General features: G+C 35.4%; 1 protein-coding gene across 2 annotated transcripts in view; it reads right to left on the reverse strand.

Moving 5' to 3' along the window:
- The window catches only part of TBC1D32 (TBC1 domain family member 32), a 196,006-nt gene that overhangs the window by 91,694 nt on the left and 81,600 nt on the right, over positions 1–22,712 (reverse strand). For both annotated transcript variants that reach the window (XM_059083266.2, XM_067011725.1), the window contains exon 23: positions 15,878–15,966. In XM_059083266.2, coding sequence (XP_058939249.1) covers positions 15,878–15,966 — 89 coding nt within the window. The remainder of the gene's footprint in view (positions 1–15,877; positions 15,967–22,712) is intronic.

Raw genomic sequence — 22,712 nt, forward strand, 5'->3', positions numbered from 1 at the left:
CAAGGAAGGTAGAGTTACTATCTCCATTTCACATATGAAGAAATGGAGGCATAGAGAGGTTACAAATCTTGTCTAAAATCACTTTGACAATGTGGTTCCAGAGCCCATGCTCTGGAACCACTGGGTGATGTTGCCACATACTGTAGTATATACTGGGGAACATAAGGCTACCAATATTAAACTAACAAAAGATATATAAGACCTATGATAAAAACCCCAATGTCCTAATGAGAGTAATTAGAGAATACTTAAATAGAGATATATACAATATTTACAGATTGGAAAACTCAGTATTAAAAGATGTCAGTTCACTAACTATTTATCTGTAGATTCAATCCAAGGATAATTAAAATCCCAGTGGGCTGGTTTGTGTGACAAGATGATTCTAAAATTTGTATGGAAAGAAAAGGACTAAAAGTAGGCATGATATTTTTGGAAAAGAACAAAGTGGGAACAATCACCCTATCAATTATTGTAACATATTATAAAGCTATAGTAATTAACAGAATCTAATATTTGTACAAGGATGAACAAAAACCAACTGAATAGAATAGGAAGTTCAGAAACATACCTTTGAATATTTAGATACCTTTTCTGTAACACACAAAAAATTAGGTATATGTATGCACACAGAGATATGTAGCTAATGTTCCACGTGTAGTAGGGTTGTTTATAATAGCCCAAACTAGAGAACTATAAGTATCTCAAACGTCTGCTAGTAGCATAATATATAAACAAAACACAGTATACTCATGCTATGGAATATCATATAGCAATGACTATTGACCTTAGAAACATAATGCTACATATAAAAGGTCAGATATCACAGAGTATACAGTCTATGCTACCACTAAAATAAAGCCCCAAAAGCAACAAAATTAAACGTATTTTTTTGAAATACATAAGTAAGTAGTAAAAATATAAAATAAAGTAGTAAATACCATAAAAGTCAGAATAGTAGTTATCCATCAGGGAGATGGGAGGCAGTCATGATCAACAAATGCATAGTACTAGTAAGTTCTCTTTGTTTACTTGACTGGGATTTTATGTAGACATTTATTTTACAACACTGTGTTAAATTTATGTTTATATTTTATGCAGAATTTATATTTTTAATATTTCATAAAAAACGTGTTATGCTTGGGTGGATAATGGGAAAAAGTATAGCATTATATCTATAAGAAATATAAACATGTGTGCAATAAATGAACAAATCGAAAACACCAATAAAACAATGCATACTTTAATAATTATGCATAAAAGCCTTGATAACAATGAGTGCCATTTACTACTCAATCATGTAATCATCTAATAAACCGATCTTAATGTTTCATTAATTATATCAGCATATTTGTATAAGCTAGCAGCTACAGTAAACATGGAAGAAAAAGCCACTTGAGTAAGACCATCTTTTTAGCCTAACCATGAGGCTAGGTTTACAAAGTGAATTGGAGTGTTGTGTGCAGATTATTTTATATCCATTAATTTTTAAAAAGTGACCATAAAAACATGTCTCAAAACTTACATATTATTAGGCTTACAAGTAAATTGTGAAGTTTACGTTTTGTTGGCCCCAACCCAAATTTCCCGAAGTTAAGAAAAAAATCTGCTGCTTATTTCAAATATAAAGTTATATCAAGAAGTATTCCAAAGAAAATCAACAATTATCCAAGATGAATCCGATTTCATTACTGGATAAGTACTTTAATGGTATATTTTCAGTTTTTTATAGACAGATAAAGTATTAAAAATAAAGTTAATGTAAAGATATCAATGGTAAGCTTCACAGAAGAAATTTCAAAGTGTTTGTGAATATGTAGGTGTACCTCTCTCTCAGAACACAGTTAAAATTAGATGGAGTCTACCTACCCCAGGCACAAACCCCCTTAGGTTGTTAGGTGTTATAGGTTAATTTTATCAAAATAAGAGAAGTTTCTGTACACCAAAAGACAGACAGTAGTCACAGACCTTCTGTTCATTCTCTATTTCATACAATCCTAAGCAATGTGCAAATATGACCCACACTATTATAGCCTTATGGTTCCCAGGAACCCAAACAGTCTAGCACTCAGGGATATGGTGTTGCTGTTTGAAGGTGGTGAAGACCTAAGAGTTTGTCTGCCTACAGCAAAGCTTTTGGAGGCATGACATGACTATTTAAAGTGAGGAAGGATTCAGACCCCTGTAGTAACTCCATGAAAGCATTTGTATACCTGTGGTGATATTCAATCAAATCTACTACCTTATTTGAGTCAGGTTTATTGATGACATCTAATAACAGCTTTCTCATCTCACCTCAGGCACTGAAGGCTAAGTCCCTATCTTTATTAGACATTTTATGCTGCATTGCTCAGTCTGCACATGTTTCCTGCCTTAGTGTATCTGTTCATTATATGTAACAAAAGACAGAAACAGGATGAAGTCTCCTTACGAGAGTAAATTAACAAAGCCTCTAACTGGGAAGATACTGCTAATTTGGCCAATGTGAATACCAGGAGCAGTCTGCTTTCACTTATCATGAAAAACTACTCTATCAAAGATATGTTAACTGGACCTAGGTGAAAAGGAAGTAGCTGGCATTCTACATGTTTCAATAAAAAAAAAAAAATGTATATATATATATATATATATGTGTGTGTGTGTGTGTGTGTGTGCGCCAGAGAGTGAGAGATCCAAAAAACTGGGACATTTCATTGGCATCTCAGTGAAGTTTCTGAGTTCTAGTGGTCTAGAATGTCAAGATATCACATGCAATATACATGATGTATTATTAAATCTTATACTATTTACCACCAAGGAAGTGACATAATTCATGATTTTAGCCTCTGTGAGTTTTAGAAGCAACACCTACAATATTTGGGTATGCTTCTCTGATTTATATCAACTAACCCCTAACTATCAACTTTATGTGACCTAGAGGGCAGAGTAAGATCTGAGACAGGCTCCAAATCTAGAACCTCTATCACTTGAGACTTTAATCCAGCAGATTCAATGTTCAAACTTAATGGCTGATTAGATACTATACGGAGCTTCTAGCAAGGGGCAATACAAGATACACACATGGTCTCCTAACATTTTGGAGCAAATCCACATTCTCTTGGTTAATATTCCTGTTTTATGATCCTTATTTGATAAACAATGTCTAGCCCCTGCCACCATGGCTACTTTGCTCATAAACACAGCTGAGTAAGCACTAGGGTAGCTGGGGAAAGAGGCTGACCCAAACAAAAGGGATTATTTTACCTCCTTTGCAGAAGGAGAGATCACAGCATTGACATGAGTCAAAAATATTCCCTCAATCTGAGTGTATTCTCAGACGATCATCTATATACCTCTTCCACCAATCTTCTTAAACCAATCCTCCAAGTGCTTGGAATAATACCTGACACACAGTAAGCACTGTTGTATTTGACATTATCATTACTATGCTTTTGTAGAAAAAATCTTGAGATATATCACTGATAAATACATAGGGAAAAACTAAGCAGATGGAAAAATAATGCCTTATTCATGCTAAGAAAAACAAATTTGGGGAGGAGAGGAAATTGAATGACAACATATCTCTTGAACTGATAATAACATTTAATCTTTTTCAACACAATACCCCTTCCCTTAGCTGCACTTGTCTCTGATTCACGATTTCCAGAAGGTAAATCTCCAATGTTCTGCTGAAGTTGGGAAGAACAGTAACCTAGGTTGAGTGGGTAGGAATTGAGAGAATGTGAGGGCATATCTAAATCTTATAATTTGAACTAATCCTATTATTGAAAATCTTAGACTTTCACACCTAATCCTCTATTTTCATCTCCATTTTCAGTGATGTCTCTAATTCCTAGTATTTCTATAATACTGTGATAAAAAGTTGCTTCTGGGCATTCCCTGACAATTTACTTTTAGCTTTGTCGATCTACTAAATCAGTTACAACTTACCCATTTGTTTTGTAGCTCCCGACATTATATTGTGGATATCTCCATCCCACAATCCTTTCTGAAAAAAGTTATCTCCATCAAAACATGGGAGTAAGCCAAGAAATAGGAAATTAAATCCCAGGTAAAAGAGAATCCAACTCAGAAGAGAGAAGAAGCAATTCCCAGGATGACGGTGAAGGGAAATCCCAGGAAGGCTGATATATAAGGTTAAAAGATCCTCCAGTACAAACACGTGATATCAGAAAACAAGATAAAATATGTCCTTTAGTTTATTATTCACAAATATGAAGAGGACATAGTCCCTGCCTTCAAGAATGTAAAAACCTTGAGACTATAAAATATAATTGGACAGAATGGTTACAAGGCCCTTGACATTTATATTGCAAAACAGCAGTCCCCAACCTTTTTGGCACCAGGGACTGGTTTCGTGGAAGACAATTTTTCTATGGACTTGGGGGCGGGGGGGGGGGAATGGTTTCAGGATGATTCAAGTGCATTACATTTACTGTGCACTTTATTTCTTTTATTATTACATTGTAATATATAATGAAATAATTATACAACTCACCATAATGCAGAATCAGTGGGAGCCAAGAGCTTGTTTTCACTTGCCACTCTCTGATAGGGTTTTGATATGAGTCTGCAAGCAACTGATTTATTATGGTCTCTGTGCAGTCAAGCCTCTGCTAATGATAATGTGTACTTAGAGCTGCTGCCCAGCGCTAGCATCACTGCTTCAGCTCCACCTCAGATCATCAGGCATCAGAGTCTCATAAGGAGTGCGCAACCTAGATCCCTCACATGCACAGTTCACAGTACAGTTTGAGCTCCCGTAAGAATCTAACGCCGCTGCTGACCTGACAGGAGGCGGAGCTCAGGCGATAATGCGGGCAATGGGGAGTAGCTGTAAGTAAGTAGCTGTTTTTCTAAGCTACACTTAGTAGCTCGCTTACTGCTCATCTCCTGCTGTGCGGTCCGGTTCCTAACAGGCCACAGACAGGTCGGTACCAGGGGTTGGGGACGCCTGTTGTAAAACAATGCAATGTATGGCTCAGGAATTATATTCTCTGGAACCAGACCATCTGGGTCCAAATCCCAGCTTCATTAATTACTAGGCGTGTCATCTTAAAAGGCTTAACTTCTGTGGCTCAGCTGAGTCCTTTTAAAACAATGAAGCTAATTAGAGTACCTATTTGATAGGGTGATTTTAAAATTAAGAGATTTAAATGTGAAACTAATACCAGTACCTGGGACATAATGAGCACTATACAAGTGTTACGCAGCAGCAGAGGTAGTGGGTTTTTTTGTTTGTTTGTTTTTTAGGACAGTCTGGAAATACATTAGTAGATACACAGAAAATGGAGCAAATGGGAAAAAGCCATGCAATTGTTAACTTCAGAAAAAATAAAGTAGGAAAAAGGAAATAGTTATAGTATACTACTTGGCCCATAAATGAATAATATTTATATAGACACAACAATGTAAACTTTCAATAGTGATTTAATCAAGATTGTGATGAAACTATATAGCAGGGAGAGAGGGAGAACAGAGGAAACCTAAGTCCTAAGACTCAAAATTCTTTAACACAAGAGATCAGGAACTTCCCTGGTGGTCCAGTGGCTAAGACTCGCATTCCCAAGGCTGGGGGCCCGGGTTCGATCCCTGGTCAGGGAACAAGATCCCACATGTCATAACTAAGAGTTCACATGCCACAACTAAAGAGCCCACATGCTGCTACAAAGATCCCGCACGCAGCAACAAAGATCCAAAGTGTTGCAACTACGACCCAATGCAGCCAAATAAATAAATAATTTAAAAGTATTCAAAAAAGACAAGAGATCAAATTTAAATTTCAAAAATCAAGACATAGTATAAGCATGTTATTTAAAAATCTAGAGGTGATTACCCAAAGAAACAATTCAAGGACTTGAAAGTGGCAGCCTCTGAGGAGTGGGAGAAGGATAAGTAGAGGATTACTTATTTTGCATTCTTAAAACCTTTCCCATACTCTCTGCCTGTTTAAACTATATACATTTATTGTCTTAAATAAACAAAAAATAGTGTTTGGTAGATATCAAATAGACCATGAACTAATACCTTTCTCCAGCTGCTCTGACAAAAAAAGATTAACAAAGACTCTGCTGGAATTGGAAAGTGAAGTTAAGCCGCACAGAATCTGCACTTTACTCAGTCCTTTGCTTCTGCTCAAATAATTAAAATAAATATTTGTTTTCTAAGCTTTAAATCATCTTTCTAAGAAAGTTATTTTCACCTCGTTAAATTTTATCTGTAATGTAACTGAATCAATATGATTTAATTTTGGTCATAAAGAAATGTTTTGGGTAAAGTTACGAAAAATTTAAATGCCAATTTAACATTCCTAATGAGTTTGTCTTCACTAGAAACCTGAAATAAAATTCTTCCTGAGGAAAAGACTTAGGTGCAAACCATAGGAAACTGGTATTACTGACCTACAAAAACAGAAGTATTCTCAAGGGAAAACAAAAAACAAAAAAACCTAAGTATATTCAGTCAGAACTCCAGGGCAAAGAACTGTTAACCAGAGTTACCAGAATCCTAAAACTTGCAGGACTGAATGCTAAACATTAAGACTATAATTGGTTACTGCTCTTAACAGATAACAATATGTTGTTATATACTTATTAAGAATATAACATTAACTTTATATTGACCCTGTAAATTTTGAGATATTCTTATGTTTTATGTAATATTATAAAATATAAGCACACTAATTAAAGAATTCTTATGCACTGGATAAAAAAGGCTCTTAATATGTATCATTCTATAACCCCAAATAAATTACAGACATCTGACTTATCACTACACACAGATGCACAAAGTGCTGATGCTCACCAGCAGACATCAATATACCCTTGAATATGTACCAGTTAGCATAATCTAGTTACAAGCAAAGATAACTAGGCCAGATTGTTTTTGTTAACAATGTGATCAAGCTATGAGGTGAACCAGCTCACACTAACCATACTGTGAGCCTCTGTGAGGTTCCCTGTGAGGGTGGACTTGAGGAAGGTCCATTTGCCTTGAATGAGTCAGGATGCTGAGAGTTCTGCAGCTGAGCCATAGGCCCCACTTTCGTGGAAATAGGCATTTTTACATCATTGCAAAGCTGGATTTTCAAATACCACACACTCTATAATTTTTCTTTCCCTTACCTCTTCCTCCCCTTCATCCTCAGTGACTTAAAAATTGCAAAGTCATGATGCAAAGGTCTATGATTCTTTATCCATAAATCTTAGGACCAAGAATTTAAATTCTTAAGCATTTAGCAACAAAATACAGTGTACACAGAGTCCAGAGCAATACCTCATAATCAAGCATATTAATATTTCTTTGGCAAAATATATTGATATTTAAATTAGGCAGGCTATGTAAAGACTACAAAGAATCTCATCACTTCAGGTAAGGTTAGATGCAGATAGCAAGTAAGTTCTTAGAATTTTAGAATTTCAAATCAGAAATTGTGGCACTTGAGGCAGGATAATGCCAAGTTAACACACATTATAATATTCAAAAGTTTAAAGGAATCTGTGCCTATAATGCATGGTATATAGAAATTTATTTTTAAAATCCAACCAAACATCTCTGAATTTCAATTCATTTCTGGAAGTGAAAATCAGTGTCTCCTCAATATGAATGTTTATTTGAACGGTTTCAAGGAATAAACCAATCTCTGAAATTTGGGCCTAATCTTTTCACTTGGTTTGGAATGTATCCTGAATATGGCAGACCTCCCATAAGTTTGCTGATAACCCAAATCAAATCTCACCACCAGAAAAATTCTGTTCTTAATTACTATATTCTTTGTATGTCACTTTTTAAATTTTTTTTGGCTGCAGTGGGTCTTCGATGCTGTGCATGGGCTTTCTCTAGTTGCGGCGAGTGGGGGCTACTCTTTGTTGCCGTGTGCAGGCTTCTCATTGGGGTGGCTTCTCATTGCAGAGCACAGGCTCTAGGCACACGGGCTTCAGTAGTTGTGGCACGGAGACTCAGTAGTTGTGACTCTTGGGGGTCTAGACTTCAGGCTCAGTAGTTGTGGCACACGGGCTTAGTTGCTCCAAGGCAGGTGGGATCTTCCTGGACTAGGGCTGGAACCTGTGTCCCCTGCACTGGCAGGCAGATTCTTAAACCACTGTACCACCAGGGAAGTCCTGTATGTCAGTTTTCAATTATCATCATCATATCATTAATGTGAGCAGACAGGCACTTGTCCAGGCTACCAGAATGGCTGTGAAGTTTACTCTTAGCTATCATCTCTACTTGAATGAAGTCCAAGAATGTTCTTTGTTTACCTCATGCTTGCAGTCACAAGCCTCCTCTCCACCCTGCCACTTTTTCCTAGTATTTCTTTCTTTAATACGCTGAAACAACGCATATCTAATAACAGTTTAATTACTTCCATATATGCATCACCATAAATTCCATGTTATACTTTTATAAACTCTAATCAAATACATTGTGTGTGTATATTTTACTTAACCAAATGATACAAAAATCTAATACAAAAGATTTCCTTCTGATTAGTACACACAAACGAGCTAGTAAAAATTCAATACCAATTCCCTGCATGCTGATCAAAAACAAGAATGAGACAGGAATTACACACATACTAACCACACCTCCAAATCAGGAGCTTAAAGTTTCTGATACCTATAACCATATTTGAAGAGTAGAAAACAGAACAGGGTCAGTTTGCCAATAAAACTCTACATGAGCAGCAAAGAGTGAGCAAGGGCTGTGGAGAGCCTGCTCACTAGCGCTATGTACCAAATTGATGTCTCAATTTCAGAAAGTGCTCTGGGATCTCCTGAAGCTGGAAGTTAGTTCAGATTTCTGTAAGTACAAACAGAGTATAGCTTTTGAACATACAAGTTTGCTGAACTTGTGTGGTATGCATATCCAAATGTTCAATAAAATTTGGACATATAATCAAGAGAAAGCTTAGGGATAGATACACAGATATAGGGTTAGCCGGTAAAGAAGTGAAAATTGAAGCCACTGTAGGAAAAAAAAAAAAAAAAAAAAAAGGAAAAAGGACTAAAGACATACTCTACAACTCAGTTGGAAAGGTAAGTAGTAGAAAAGGAAAAGTCAACAAAAATGATTGGTCTCTATTTCTGGAATCCTTTTTATCAAAGTCATAGAATTCTCCCCAGCAGACCATATACAGCAGTATAGCACTTGGTAGTTCAGTAACTATTTTCTCAATGAATGAACCAAATGAAAGGAAAAAGTGTCGAAAGTGGGTAGAATATAAAATGGTACAGAAAAGTCAAGTAAAATGAATCATAGAAAGAGGGCAGATAGAAATACATAAGGTTTGAAAATATGCCTACACTTGAACTAAGCAAGCCCATTTCTAAAAATAAGTTTTAAAGAAATAATTATGGAGAGAGAGATTTCTGAAGATGTACAATAAAAAATTTAAAATAAGCTACATGTATAAAAAATAGAAAGTTGGGATTTATCCATGTACTGAAATATTATTTAGTCCTTTAAAATTGTGATATAGATAAATACTTATAGGTATGAAAGAAAAATTTAAAATAATTAAGGTAGTTTAAAAACAGTAAGCATATTTTTCAAAAAAGTATGTTCAGCCAAAGGAAATATAGGCATGAAGAGGTTAGTGGTGGCTGTCTTTAAAAGGTGTGAGTTTTCCCTTAAGAGGATAATGAGTATTGTTTTCTTTTGTTTTCATTATATTCCAATTATTCTATATAAACAGGAATTCTTTGATTAAATAAGAATTCTAATCAGTTACTGATATCTTCGATTAGCAACAGACCATTTGATTATTTAAATTAATTTAATAGAATATGATTAAATATTGGATGTGCATGTGTGTATTTCCAAAATCCAAAATGTGGATAGTTTTGCAGTCATATTATACTCTAATTTCCAATGTTAAAAAAAGATTACAAGAGAATTTTAAAATTATTTCTTATTACCAGTGTTTAGCATCTGGATCACTGGAAATAAATAATTTGGTGATTTGTTGTGATGGAATATTAACACTTGTCTATGTTCAAGATAACCAGCCTGTTTCTAAACTGAAAAACAAATGTATATTTCACTTTTCCTCTTAAAGTCATCTTGCAGGTCAAACTTTTTACAAAGTTAGTTATACATAAAACTGTTCATTATACTATGTATAAAACTTACTGATTAATAAATATAAAATAACTAAAAAATAAATAAATAAATAAATAAATAAATAAATAAATATAAAATAACTGAAACAGAAAATGATTAATTTTAAAGGCTATTCTTTAAATATAGATTCCTGAGTTTTGCTTTGTAGAAAATTAACAAATAAGCCACATTAGGGCTTCAAGTAAAGAAGTAATAGGTTTTAGGAGAACAATATTAACATTTTAAACCATATTAAATTTTAATGTGTATAATTAAGAATGACTACCTAAGATTTAAGATGTTAAAAATAAGCAATTCTACAGTCTATAACTAAAATTTTTAGTTTGATATAAAGAAAACTATTAATATTAAATAATGATGTGATTCTTTCTCTGTAAGATACACAGTTTTCATACGGAAATAAAATATTCTAGGGAAGAGTATAAAATTCCTCTAACCTACAGATGGTTGAGAAAATCTTAAACTGCTAAGCCCTGAGCAACATCAAAAGTTTCCAGGGGATAGTACAACAATAAGAAAAGGCAACAAAGAGCAAAGATGAACAAGCAGGACTACATGCAACTAAAGTGCTTCTGCACAACAAAGGAAATCAACAGAATGAAAAGGCAACCTACATAATGGGAGAAAAAAAGTTGCAAATCATATATGTGATGATGGGTTAATATCCAAAAAATATAAAGAACTCATATAACCCAATAGCAAAAAAAAAAATTCTGATTTAAAAATGGGCAGAGGAGCTAAATAAACTTTTTTTCCCAAAGACAACATACGGATGGCCAACAGGTACGTGAAAAGATGCTCAACATCCCTAATCATCAGGGTAATGCAAATCAAAACCACAAGGAGAACACCTCACACTTGTTAGAATGGCTATTATCAAAAACACCAAGAAATAACGTTAGTGAGGATGTGGAGATAAGAGAACTCTTGTGCACTGTTGTGGGAATGTGAATTGGTACAACCATCATGGAAAACAGTACAGAGGTTCCTCAAAAAATTAAAAGTAGAGCTACCATATAATCCAGCAATTCCACTTCTAGGTATTTACCCAAAGAAAATGAAAACACTACTTCAAAAAAGATATATGCACCCCCATGTTCACAGCAGCATTATTTATAGTAACCAATACATGAAACAAATTGCCATTGATGAATAAATGGATAAAGAAAATATGTTATATATAATGAGATTATTCAGCAATTAAAAAACAAAATCTTGCCATTTGCGATAATATGGATGGACCTTGAGGGCATTACAGTAAGTGAAATAAGTCAGAAAGACAAATACCGTATGATCATTACATGTGGAATAAAAAAACCCAAATAGCTCAGATACACAGAACAAACTGGTGATTGCCAAGGGCGGGGGGCAGGGGGTGTGAGCAAAATGGGTGAAGAGTGTATTCCGTATTTGAAAGTTGCTAAGACAATAAATCTTAAAAGTTCTCATCACAAGAAAAAAAAAAGAGTCCTGTAACTAGGTATGATGATGATCTTAAATAGACTTTTGTGGTGACCGTTTCACAATACATACAAGTATCAACTCATTAGGTTACACACCTGAAATTAATACGTCATGTTAATTATAGCTCAAATTATCGAGGACAAAAACCTCATTGTGCCTTAATTAGTGCCCTTAAAACACAGGTATTCAAGAAAATAATTTGCACCCAGCATATAATAAATGTACAACTTTCTTTAAAAAAGTTTCCAGGCAACTGTTTTTAATCAACATATTTAGCAAATGAATGTTAAACAAATAACCAAAAAGTACTTGGCAATGTGGTAGACATGAAAGTAAAAGAAAATGATACTCCCTCGGGAAATTTAGTTTTAGTCAGAGACAGAAATAAAATTAAGAATGTGTGAATGACAAAGAAGGCAAAGGACATTCAGGAAAATTATCAGAGTGTTCTTATAATAAGTCATGGAAAAAGTAATTCATGAAGCAAGCTTTGCCTTGAAGGATGATCCAAATTTGTACAAAGACAGCAAAAGTGAAGACAATATTCAAACAGCTATAGAGGCAATAATAAACACTGTGCCTGAGGGAGATAAGTCTAACCTACTCAGAGTATCAGTTCAGGCTGAGGAAGGTGGAAAATATTATACACAGGAAAGGTGGAGATATTCTAGAGCTCCTTGAAAGGCCCATAATAGAGTCTGGAATTGCCAGTTATTTAAAATGGGAAGATGGAGAGCTTTATAAAGATGCTATTCTCTTCTGCATTAATTACCTCACATTTTTCATTATCTTAAAATCTAGTTCCTCACTAGGTAGCCAGGTTAAAGAGAAAGAGAACCACATCATATTCACACATTATTACATCTCCCACATGTAGCAAAGAGCATACTGTCTAAAAGTGAATTATAATGCTCAAACCACTTGAAGTGTTTCATATAATCTTTGTTCTTAAGCTCTAGGAAATGCTGGGGAAATAATTACCCCTGGAGTGAAAAAACAGCTATTTGAAATTCAGCAATTCCTTCTGTTTCACTAGGGTTTCTTTTCCTTTCCTATAAAATTCATTTAGAATTTAAAATAGAAACCATATTATGATTCCATTTTTATAAAATATTTCCATATAGCTATTCTTCTGTCTGTATATGCATAGAAGACATGTAGAATGATTTTCCTCAGTGTTAATAATATCACTTCCAGAGTTAGGAGGAATTTCATTTATTATATTTAATTTCCTGCATTGGTTAATTTCTTTATAATAAAGATAAATTATTGTTTGAAACACAAAGAAAGTTAAGATGACTCAAGATTGAACAACTAAATACATAGTTGGGCCACTTAATGAGATGGAAATGAAAGATTTGTTTTGTTTTTGTGGGAGGAGACCCAAGAGTTCAATTTTAGACAAGTTTGTGATATCTGAGAAATGTATGAATTGAGATATCAGGAATGCAGTCATATATATGAGTCTGGTAGCTCAGAATGATAGTTTAGACTGCGGATATAAGTTGGGGCATCCATTGGCATACAGATGATACTTGAAGGCAAAGGAGTAAGTGGATGAACTAGGGGCAGAGTATAAAGAAAAAAAGTGGACCCAGGACCAAGCCCTGAGTATTCTAACATTCAGAGGTTGCTTAGAGAATGAAAAGGAGAAACTGCAGCCATAGGAGCATGTGGTATCACAGAAGCTAAAAGAACTTTCACATAGAAATGGCCCATTATGCCAAATGTTACTTACAGTAAGATAAGAATCAAGAGAAGAATCCACTAGATTCATCAGCATACAAGTTATAAGTGACCTTGAGATGAGCAGGATGTGCAGTTCTGACAGAACTGTAAAGTCAGTGTCAAATCTAAGGGGGCTGAAGAGTAAGCAGAGGTGAGCAAGTAGGGACAGTTCGTATAGATATGTTTTGCTGCAAGAGGCAGAGAAATAGGACAGTGACTGCAGAGAGATGTGATGTCGAGGAGTTTCTTTGTACGTGTGTTTTGTTTCATTTCATTGTAAAATGGGACATGTGAAGGCATGTCTGCACACACTGATACCAGTAGTAGAAAAGGACAGGTTGGAAGTGGAAACAAAGAGGATAGGAGGGCTAATCAAAGGAGCAACCTTCTTGTATATTAGTCATTTACAATATAAGATTTGTAAGAAGATCTTGGCAAATAAAAATTCAGAAACTTAAATAGAATGTGATGCTGTTGAATGTGAAAATCCACATTTCCTTAAGCCCCAAATTAGCCTCATCTAAGAGCTGTGGTAAACCTAAAGAAATTTTTTCAAACTTACCATCATGCTAGTCTAGATTTCTGAAGCAAGGGGAAAAAAAAATAAAGTGAATGGAACAAAGCAATGCTAAATGTAGAAATCAAACACATCAATGAGATGATTTACTGGGAGGGAACGTACAATTAAATACAAAAATCTGTGGGAATGAAAGAAAATGATACAGGCAAAAATCTGAAATACATAGAAACAGGAGATTTATATAATACTAAGCTATGATTTAAATTATCACCACTGGACCTCAGTGACCAATGCTAGACTGAAATAGTAGACAAATGAAAGTAAACTTTCATAGAAAAATGAAAGTTTCATTTAAAAAATGAAAGTTAACTTGAGATGCATAACTTAAAAATACAACTGAGTATTATAAGAATGGACTTCAAAATACCATGGAATTTCTTGTCAAAGAAAAATTTGTTAAAAGACACACAAAATTAAAATACAAACTTTTCCTCAAAAAGTGGTCTTGTCATTTTCTTTGTCTGAATGCTGATATTATAAACAGCACATTTCTTGGCAGATGTGGAAGACTACTAAGATACTGAAAAAATGAAGTCAATTTATTTCCTAAGTAAAACTCAAAAACCGTATACAGCAAGTAGACAGATATAAAGAAACACTTGAAGTACTGCTACTTTATATCTATTACTAACATTTTTATAGTGCTTTCTATGTGCCAAGCACACTATAAGCCTTTCTAATTTTTCATATGTAAGTCTCATGGTAACTCTGTGAGGAAAAGTATAATTATCCTCCATTTTACAGACTGGTAACTGAGGTCTCACTTCACAAAACTAGTAAACAGTAGGTAGACTGACTCCAGAGTCCATGTTGCTGACCATATTGCATGACTATTATATGCATCAACAATGGGATGGCAAATTTTCTAGTGTAGGATAGAATGACTCCATTTAGACATTATGAGAAAGCATACACTATGCAAATTAATGTATTTTATTCCCAGGAGCATTTTACTTCTTGGATTGCTTTTCACATGACTTAAAACCCTACTGTTAAATATTTTGCCAGAAGAACTCCAAAAGAAAATATTACTCTATAAAAGAAAGAAAACATACAGAAAAAAAATTCACTCAACGTATTAATAACAAGAGACCAAAATCTATGTTCTATAATTAGAAAACTCAGAAACATACTTGCTATACAAAAGGAGATTCTACTGACAGATTTTCCCCAGAATTCCTCATCACTGCTTGCTATGATTATCTGATGTTATTCACAGAAAGTTAAAATTTAATGTGAAAGTACGTTTTGAGATAAAGAGCATATCACCCCAAAGGACTACAATAGCTGCAGCTTTTTTTCCACCTTCTTTGAAATATAAAGTCCAAAAATGAAGCTCAGCTATTAATGAATGTAAAAAAAAAAAAAAAGGCTTAAGACTTACAATATACACTACCATTAGAGAAATCTAATTTTAGAAAAGTAATTGCTTTATTTCTTAGGTAGAACATTCTCACTGACCCCCTCCCTCTCATACTTGAAAAAGTTACTTTGCTAGTAGAAAGGAAATCATGAAACTATGAAAGTGAAAATTTTAATTCAGCTGCTTTTAAATGTTAAGGAATATAAATTCAACCAGAATTTAAAGAGTATGATTGGTTAAAGAGTATGATTAACATTGAGGAGCAACATTTGGGCAAAGATAAATCATCCATTTCTAGGCCTCTTTCAAGACTACATTATGGCAGGAGTCCAATCCAACACCAATCCAGGGAAGCCCCAGTTGACTCCTGAGTAAACTGAATAGTCCACAGAATGCCTCTAATGAATCAAGCAAAAGTGAAAGACACTGTGATAATACAGAACCTAAATGTGGCAAAGACCATAATGTAAAAATCTAATGACTATAATTTACTTTGTAATATTACAGGAAACATGCTTTAAAAATTAGATTATTTTAAATACATTTTTAAAGTAAACAGAACATATTCTTAACTGTTTTTGCAATAAGAAAACATCAAGTGAAATTCAGCATCTTACCTTAGACCAAAGATGTGTGATTGTTCATAGTTGAATAAAGAACGAATCTTGGCTTCAGAATTCAAAATTATAAGTCTATCAATAATATCCTGTAAAAGAGACTTAGAGTTAGACTGTTCTTGGCTGAAACCATTTAAAGAAAATCAGATCAACAAATATTTATTTAGATTTGTGGTTCTCAAACTCGGCTTTGCATTTGAATGTAGGGAGCTGTTTAAAAAATCTTTTCTTTTTTTTTGCGGTACGCGGGCGTCTCACGGCCTTTCCCGTTGCGGAGTACAGGCTCCGGACGCGCAGGCTCAGTGGCCATGGCTCACGGGCCCAGCTGCTCTGCGGCATGTGGGATCTTCCCAGACCGGGGCATGAACCTGTGTCCCCTGAATCGGCAGGCAGACTCTCAACCACTGCACCACCAGGGAAGCCCTAAAAAAATTTTTTTAAATTAAGCCTAAATCTCACCCCTAGAGATTCTGAATTAATTGGTCTGGGTGTGGTATGAGCATCAAGATGTGTAAACATTCCTGAAATGAATTAAACGTTTAGCCAAAACTGCTTATTGCAGCCAGTTAAATACTGTTTAAATTGCTAAAAATGTAAACTACCTTGAAAAACAAATATGAACTCTAAAAATGTGAAGCATGAACAGTGGATTTAAATAGTTTTATCTAGGAACTATTTGAGATTTCGTTAATAGATATTCTCTGCTCATGTAAATCAGTGGTTTCCAACCCTGAGCAAACACTGCAATCACCTAGAGAACTTAGAAAATAAATATAGGGCCTCCCTGGCAGCACAGTGGTTAAGAAACTGCCTGCCAATGCAGGGGACATGGGTGTGAGCCCTGGTCCGGGAAGATCCCACATGTCGCGGAGCAACAAAGCCCGTGCGCCACAACTACCGAGCCTGCGCTCTAGAGCCCGTGGGCCACAACTACTGAGCCCGTGCGCCACAACTACTGAGCCTGCTCTCTAGAGCCCGCGAGCCACATCTGAGCCTGCATGCAACAACTACTGAAGCCCACGCGCCTAGAACCCACGCTCCGCAACAAGAGAAGCCGCCACAATGAGAAGCCTGTGCACCGCAATGAAGAGTAGCCCTCACTCACTGCAACTAGAGAAACCCCATGCACAGCAAAGACCCAACACAGCCAAAAAAAAAAAAAAAAAAAAAGTAAATGTAATAGCTGCCCAAGCTCTATCCCAAAGCAATTAAGTCACTATCCCTGGGGTATGATTCTGGTATTAACATCCTTGTAAAAGCTTCCCAAAGTTGTTCCAATGGGTAACCATGCTTAAAAATCACTGATGCAAGTACAGAGAGAACCCAATGCCTAGGTGCCATCAACTGTCCCAAGCACTGACAATTTAAGCCTATCACAAAATTTTGAGCATTCTCTAAAAGACTTTCTTTCTATAAGACCGGGCTTTTGTGCATATATTTGGGTTCAGGCCTAAGAAATTTATTCACAGCAAATACCTGTCTCTTTCATTGATCATTTTCCTGACCAAGAAACTTGTTACTTTCCATGAGTTTAAATTCAAGATATTTCTGTAACCAACAGGGCAAAAGAAGAACGGTTATGCTAGGGAATAAAGTCACATAATGTTTCCTGAGGTCTATGTAGATGATAGTACAAACACATCAAATACGTAAGAGGCCAGGAAATAAGGCTGTAAGGAGGAGGAAATAATGGATCTAAAAATCACATCTGAAAAATACTAAACAAGACACAGTAAAAACTGGATTTTGTATGAACTTACCAACTGAAAGTTTACATGGAACACTTAGGAATGCATTTACCATTCTACAAATATCTTGTAAAATGTGTAAATATTAGCACAACGAGTTTACAATCAGGAAATATTAAATAAACTGCCTAACAATGAAGAATTAAAGGACTGCTATCTTACATAATCTGTCCTTGTTGGCTGCTACTTAGCTGGACACTCATTTCAATACAGTACGTGACACCTTGTGACTCCAAAGTTCTAGTTCTGAATCAAAGTACTAGATACTGTAAGAATACAAGGTAGAGAATGTATTACCAGCAAGCTAATAGCAGCTATCTACCGATGATAACGCACTTTCAGAGAACAAACGTTACAGTAAATAAATTCTTCTTCAAAGAGGATTACACTGATGGATCACCACTTTGGGAAGTAAAGGAAACTCCCGGGAAGCCCACCTTATGGAGAAATTCAGTTTCTAAGCACTACAATGTGTGTCAATAAGGCAATCAGTTTCCTAAATTAAGCAACAACTTGAGAAATAAGTTAGTGCAAGTAAGGCTTGGGACTCAAACAGGAGTCTGAAACTCTGTGCTTTTTTAAAAGCATACTGTCTAGCTTGAGAATATGTTCAGTAATCTAGTAAGCCAGAATGAAACCAAGACTGGAAAAACAAAGAGGAATATGCATTCTCTATAAATCAATATATGTTTGAGTGCCTATTCTGTTTACAATTGTCCCAATGGTTGTGTCTGTGCTATCTGATCCCTTTTACTTAAGAAAGGGCCAAGTGGAGGGTGAGGAATATGTCAACCATAATGCCAATACTCCTATACCTGCACTATTAGGGGTGGTTTGTGATTGGTTAGTCCGTAAACATCCATGAACAAAACTCAGTCTATTAAGGTCCTCCCTTGGGACTTTTCAAAGTGCGGAGTGTCTTAGTCCATTCTGGATGCTGTAATAGAATAGCATAGACTGAGTGGCTTATATATAACAGAAAGTTTTTTTCTCATAGTTCTGGAGGCTGGTTAGTCCAACATCAAGTTGCCAGAGATTTTGTGTCTGGTGATGACCTACTTTCTAGTTCACAGACAATCAGTCATCTTTTTGCTGTGTCTTCAGATGGCCTAAGGGGTGAGAGGTTTCTCTAGGGTTTTTAATAAGGCACTAGTCACCCCATAAAGACCTTACCTCCAAATATTATCACACTGGGAATGAGGTTTCAACATATGAATTTGGGGGGTATACATTCAGTCTATAGACAGGAGGTAGAGGAAAATGCCACTCTGGTGGTGTAGTGAGTTGAATGGTGACTCCCTCTAAAAAAAAGATACGTCTATGTTCTAATCCCCAGAACCTATGATTGTTACCCTATTTGGAAAAAGGGTCTTTGCAGAGGTATTTAAATTAAGGATCTTGAGAATAAGATCATCCTGTATTAGGCAAGTGGGCCCTAAATCTAATGACAAGTGTTCTTATAAGAGAAAGACAAAGGGAGATTTAAGAAAGAAAAGGAGATGGCCATGTGAAGATGGGAGGCAGAAATGGGAGGGATGCAGTAACAAGCTATGAAATGCCTGAAACCACCACAAACGAGAAGAGGCAAGCCTTGATTTCAGACTTCTGGCCTCCAGAACTGAGAGAGGATAAATTTGTTGTTTTAAGCCACCCACTTTGTGATAATTTGTTATGGTAGCCCTAGGAAACTTATACAAGGGGGGATGGTGAATGTGTCAGTATGGAATGACAGGTAGTCCCCTCCCGTGTGTTCTCCTATACAGGACACCATCTGCAAGAACATGTTAATAATAATTACAGCAAACAATTATATAGCACTTATCTGCCAGTCAGTGATTTAAACTTTTATATTTAATTCAATTCACTTAATTCTTACAACAACCCTGAGATAGTGACAGTATTGCCCTCTTTTTAACAGAGGAGAAAATGGGTCAAACTTGTCCAAGGTCACACAGCTTGTAAGAGGCAGAACCAGGAATCTAATCCAGGCAGTCTGGCTTCAGAATACAAACTCTTAACCACTATACTATGTATATGCCTTTCAATAAAGTCAAAATGGAGAGCAATAAAAGGAAAGGGGGTGCGGAAAGCAAGAGAGACAGATGTCGACCTGACTGAATTCAAAGTTATATTTCCACTTGTCCCTGATTTTATTGCAAGATGGTAAGTCAATTCCTTTTTTGCCTAAACTAATTCAAATTGAGTTTCTCCAATAACTAAAGGGGTCCAACCTAATATACAACATATATAGACAGAAAATAAATAGAAAAGCAATTGAAAAATATATCTGTCAGAGGAAAAGAATATTTTGTGTCATTCATCTTTAATATACATAAGTACAAGTTGGAAGTTGTTCCAGGGCTTAGAATTTTGGTAGATATTCAATAGGAAACCATGAAGAGTGAAGGCCAAATATTCTTAAAGTATAAAGAATTTCTTAAAATTGAGAAACACAAATAGAAAAAAAGCAAAAATAAGTTGAAATACCACTATGAGAAGAAGAAACGTCAATGGACATTAAACATATGAAAAGATACTCTGCTCATAAGAAACATATAAATTAATACTTCTTTCCTGTCAGACAAATATCTAAACCACTGACCACATTATCTTCTATGAGCCTGCCAGGAAACAAGCACTATAATATCTTATTGATAGGAATGCAGAAGAATTATTCCCTGTGGTTGGAAATCTAGCAATACATACCAAAATTACATATGAATTTACCTTTCAACCCAGTGATCCCACTTAGAGAAATCCAGCCCCAAAATCAGTAGTAGGCGAAATTCTAAGATGGCCCCAAGATTCTCAAGCCTTAAACACTAATGTATCAATAGGTAGTGCTGTAAAGAGATTTTGCAGATGTAATTAAAGCCCTTAATTGGTTGATTTTAAGAGAGATTATCAGGGTGGCTCTGAGCTTATCAAATGAGACACTTAAAAGCAGAGCTTTCTCTGGTCACAGAAGAGGAAGTCAGAGAGATTCAAAGCATGAGTGAAGTTCTTCAATGCTGACATGGAGGGAACAATCCGACAAAGCCCTGAAAGCAGCCCTTGGCTGACAGCCAGCAGGAAATCAGGCACTTCAATCCCACAACTATAAGAAACTGACTTCTGCCAATAACAAGAATGAATTTGTTATCGTGGATTTTTCCCCAGAGCCACCAGACAAGCACTCAGCCTGGCCAACATTTTTATTTCAGTCTTTTTAATACTCTGAGGAGAAAACCCAGGCACACAGTACTTGACTTCTGACCTATAATAAGTGGGTGTTTTAATTTGCTAAGTTGGTAGCAATTTGTTATGCAGCAATACAAAAAAAAAAATTACAGACATACTGGTAAACACAAGATAAGCCAAAGCTATTAATTTTGGCATAATTGATAATAGCAAAAGACTGAAAGAAACCAAGCGTTCACCAATAGACAACTGGATAAATAAACTCTAGTACATCCACACAAGACCACTATGTAACTGTAAAAAAGCATGAGTATGAGCTCTACGTACCACTAAGGAGTAATCTCAGAGATAGAGGATCAGGACTTCCTGGTGGTCCAGTGGTTGAGAATCCATCTTCCAAAGCAAGGGATGAGGGTTCGATCCCTGGTCTGGGAAGGTCCCACATGCCATGAAGCAACTAAGCCCATGCGCCACAACTACTGAGCCCGAGCACCACAACTACTGAAGCCTGCATGCCTGGAGCCTGTGCTCCACAACAAGAGAAGCCACCGCAATGAGAAGTCTGTGCACTGCAATGAAGAGTAGTCCCTGCTCACCGCAACTAGAGAAAGCCCGCAAGCAGCAACAAAGACCCAACGCAGCCAAAAATAAATAAATAAATAAATTTATTTTAAAAAACTAAATAAAAGACCAATCCTAACATAAGTGGAAAGATATTTCTGACTATGCTCTGTAGAACATCCACGAAAACTTGAGAACATCCAAGCCATTGCACTAGATTAAATAATTCATTTGTACTTGTGTTCCATAATAGATTTCAATAAACATGATAATATTAGAAATATTTTCAAAAACCATTCACTGGATATCTACTATTTTCTATATGTAAATATGACTAAGATATCCTACTTGCTCTCAGGCCCTCACATATAGTAGGGAAGACAGGCGCATAAATGGCTAATTATAAAACTACTTAAGAAGTACCAAGATACAGAAATTGAGACACAGATGTAGAGAACAAACATATGGACACCAAGAGGGGAAAGCTGTGGTGGGGGGGTGGGGGGTGAGGGTGGGATGAATTGGGAGATTGGGATTGACATGTATACACTGATGTGTATAAAATTGATGACTAATAGGAACCTGCTGTATAAAAAAATAAAATTAAATTTAAAAATTAAACAAGCAAAAAAAAAAAGAAGTGCCAAGATACAAGTAAGGATAAGATAAAATTGGAACACTTCAAGAATATAAAAGTTTAATGATAAAAATACCTATCTTCATATTTCATTCATATAAATCATCAAAAATTTCCCAAAGTAGAGAAAGTTTAAAAAAATAAAATGTTTAGGGTCAAAAAGAACTAGAAGAATTCAAAATGTCAAAACCATAAAAAAAAAAGACAACACACTGGACAAAGTGACCAGATATAAAAGTAATGATTAACAATGGAATTTCAGAACTAAATAATTCTTTACTAATGCATATATACACATATTTACGTGTGTTCAATTCATAAACTTACCCAAAGATGAGGAACTAAATGTCTCTGAATGATTAAAACAAATTACCCATCTTAGAGTATGAATATAAAATGTCTCAAATTAAATAAATACGTATATACTGCCCTCATGCGGCAGTAATATGTAGTTCATTTAAAATATAAGCAGAAAATGCACCGGACTCCTTGGATACCATTTATTAACGTAAGTCACCTAAAAATAATTCATACACATACTTCTACATATGCCAAATCTTCTTCCTAGTTGGGAAGCCTTAACCTTGTTATTTCAATAGGTGCCACCACTGTTAGACAGCCGGATCAAAGATTCCATTTACAGATAATTTAGAAGCTAACATTCTATAGGTTAATAAACAGTCTTTAAATGTGATTTATATACCTTTTC

The sequence above is a fragment of the Kogia breviceps genome, chromosome 13 (assembly GCF_026419965.1).
Source record: "Kogia breviceps isolate mKogBre1 chromosome 13, mKogBre1 haplotype 1, whole genome shotgun sequence".
NCBI lineage: Eukaryota > Metazoa > Chordata > Mammalia > Artiodactyla > Physeteridae > Kogia > Kogia breviceps.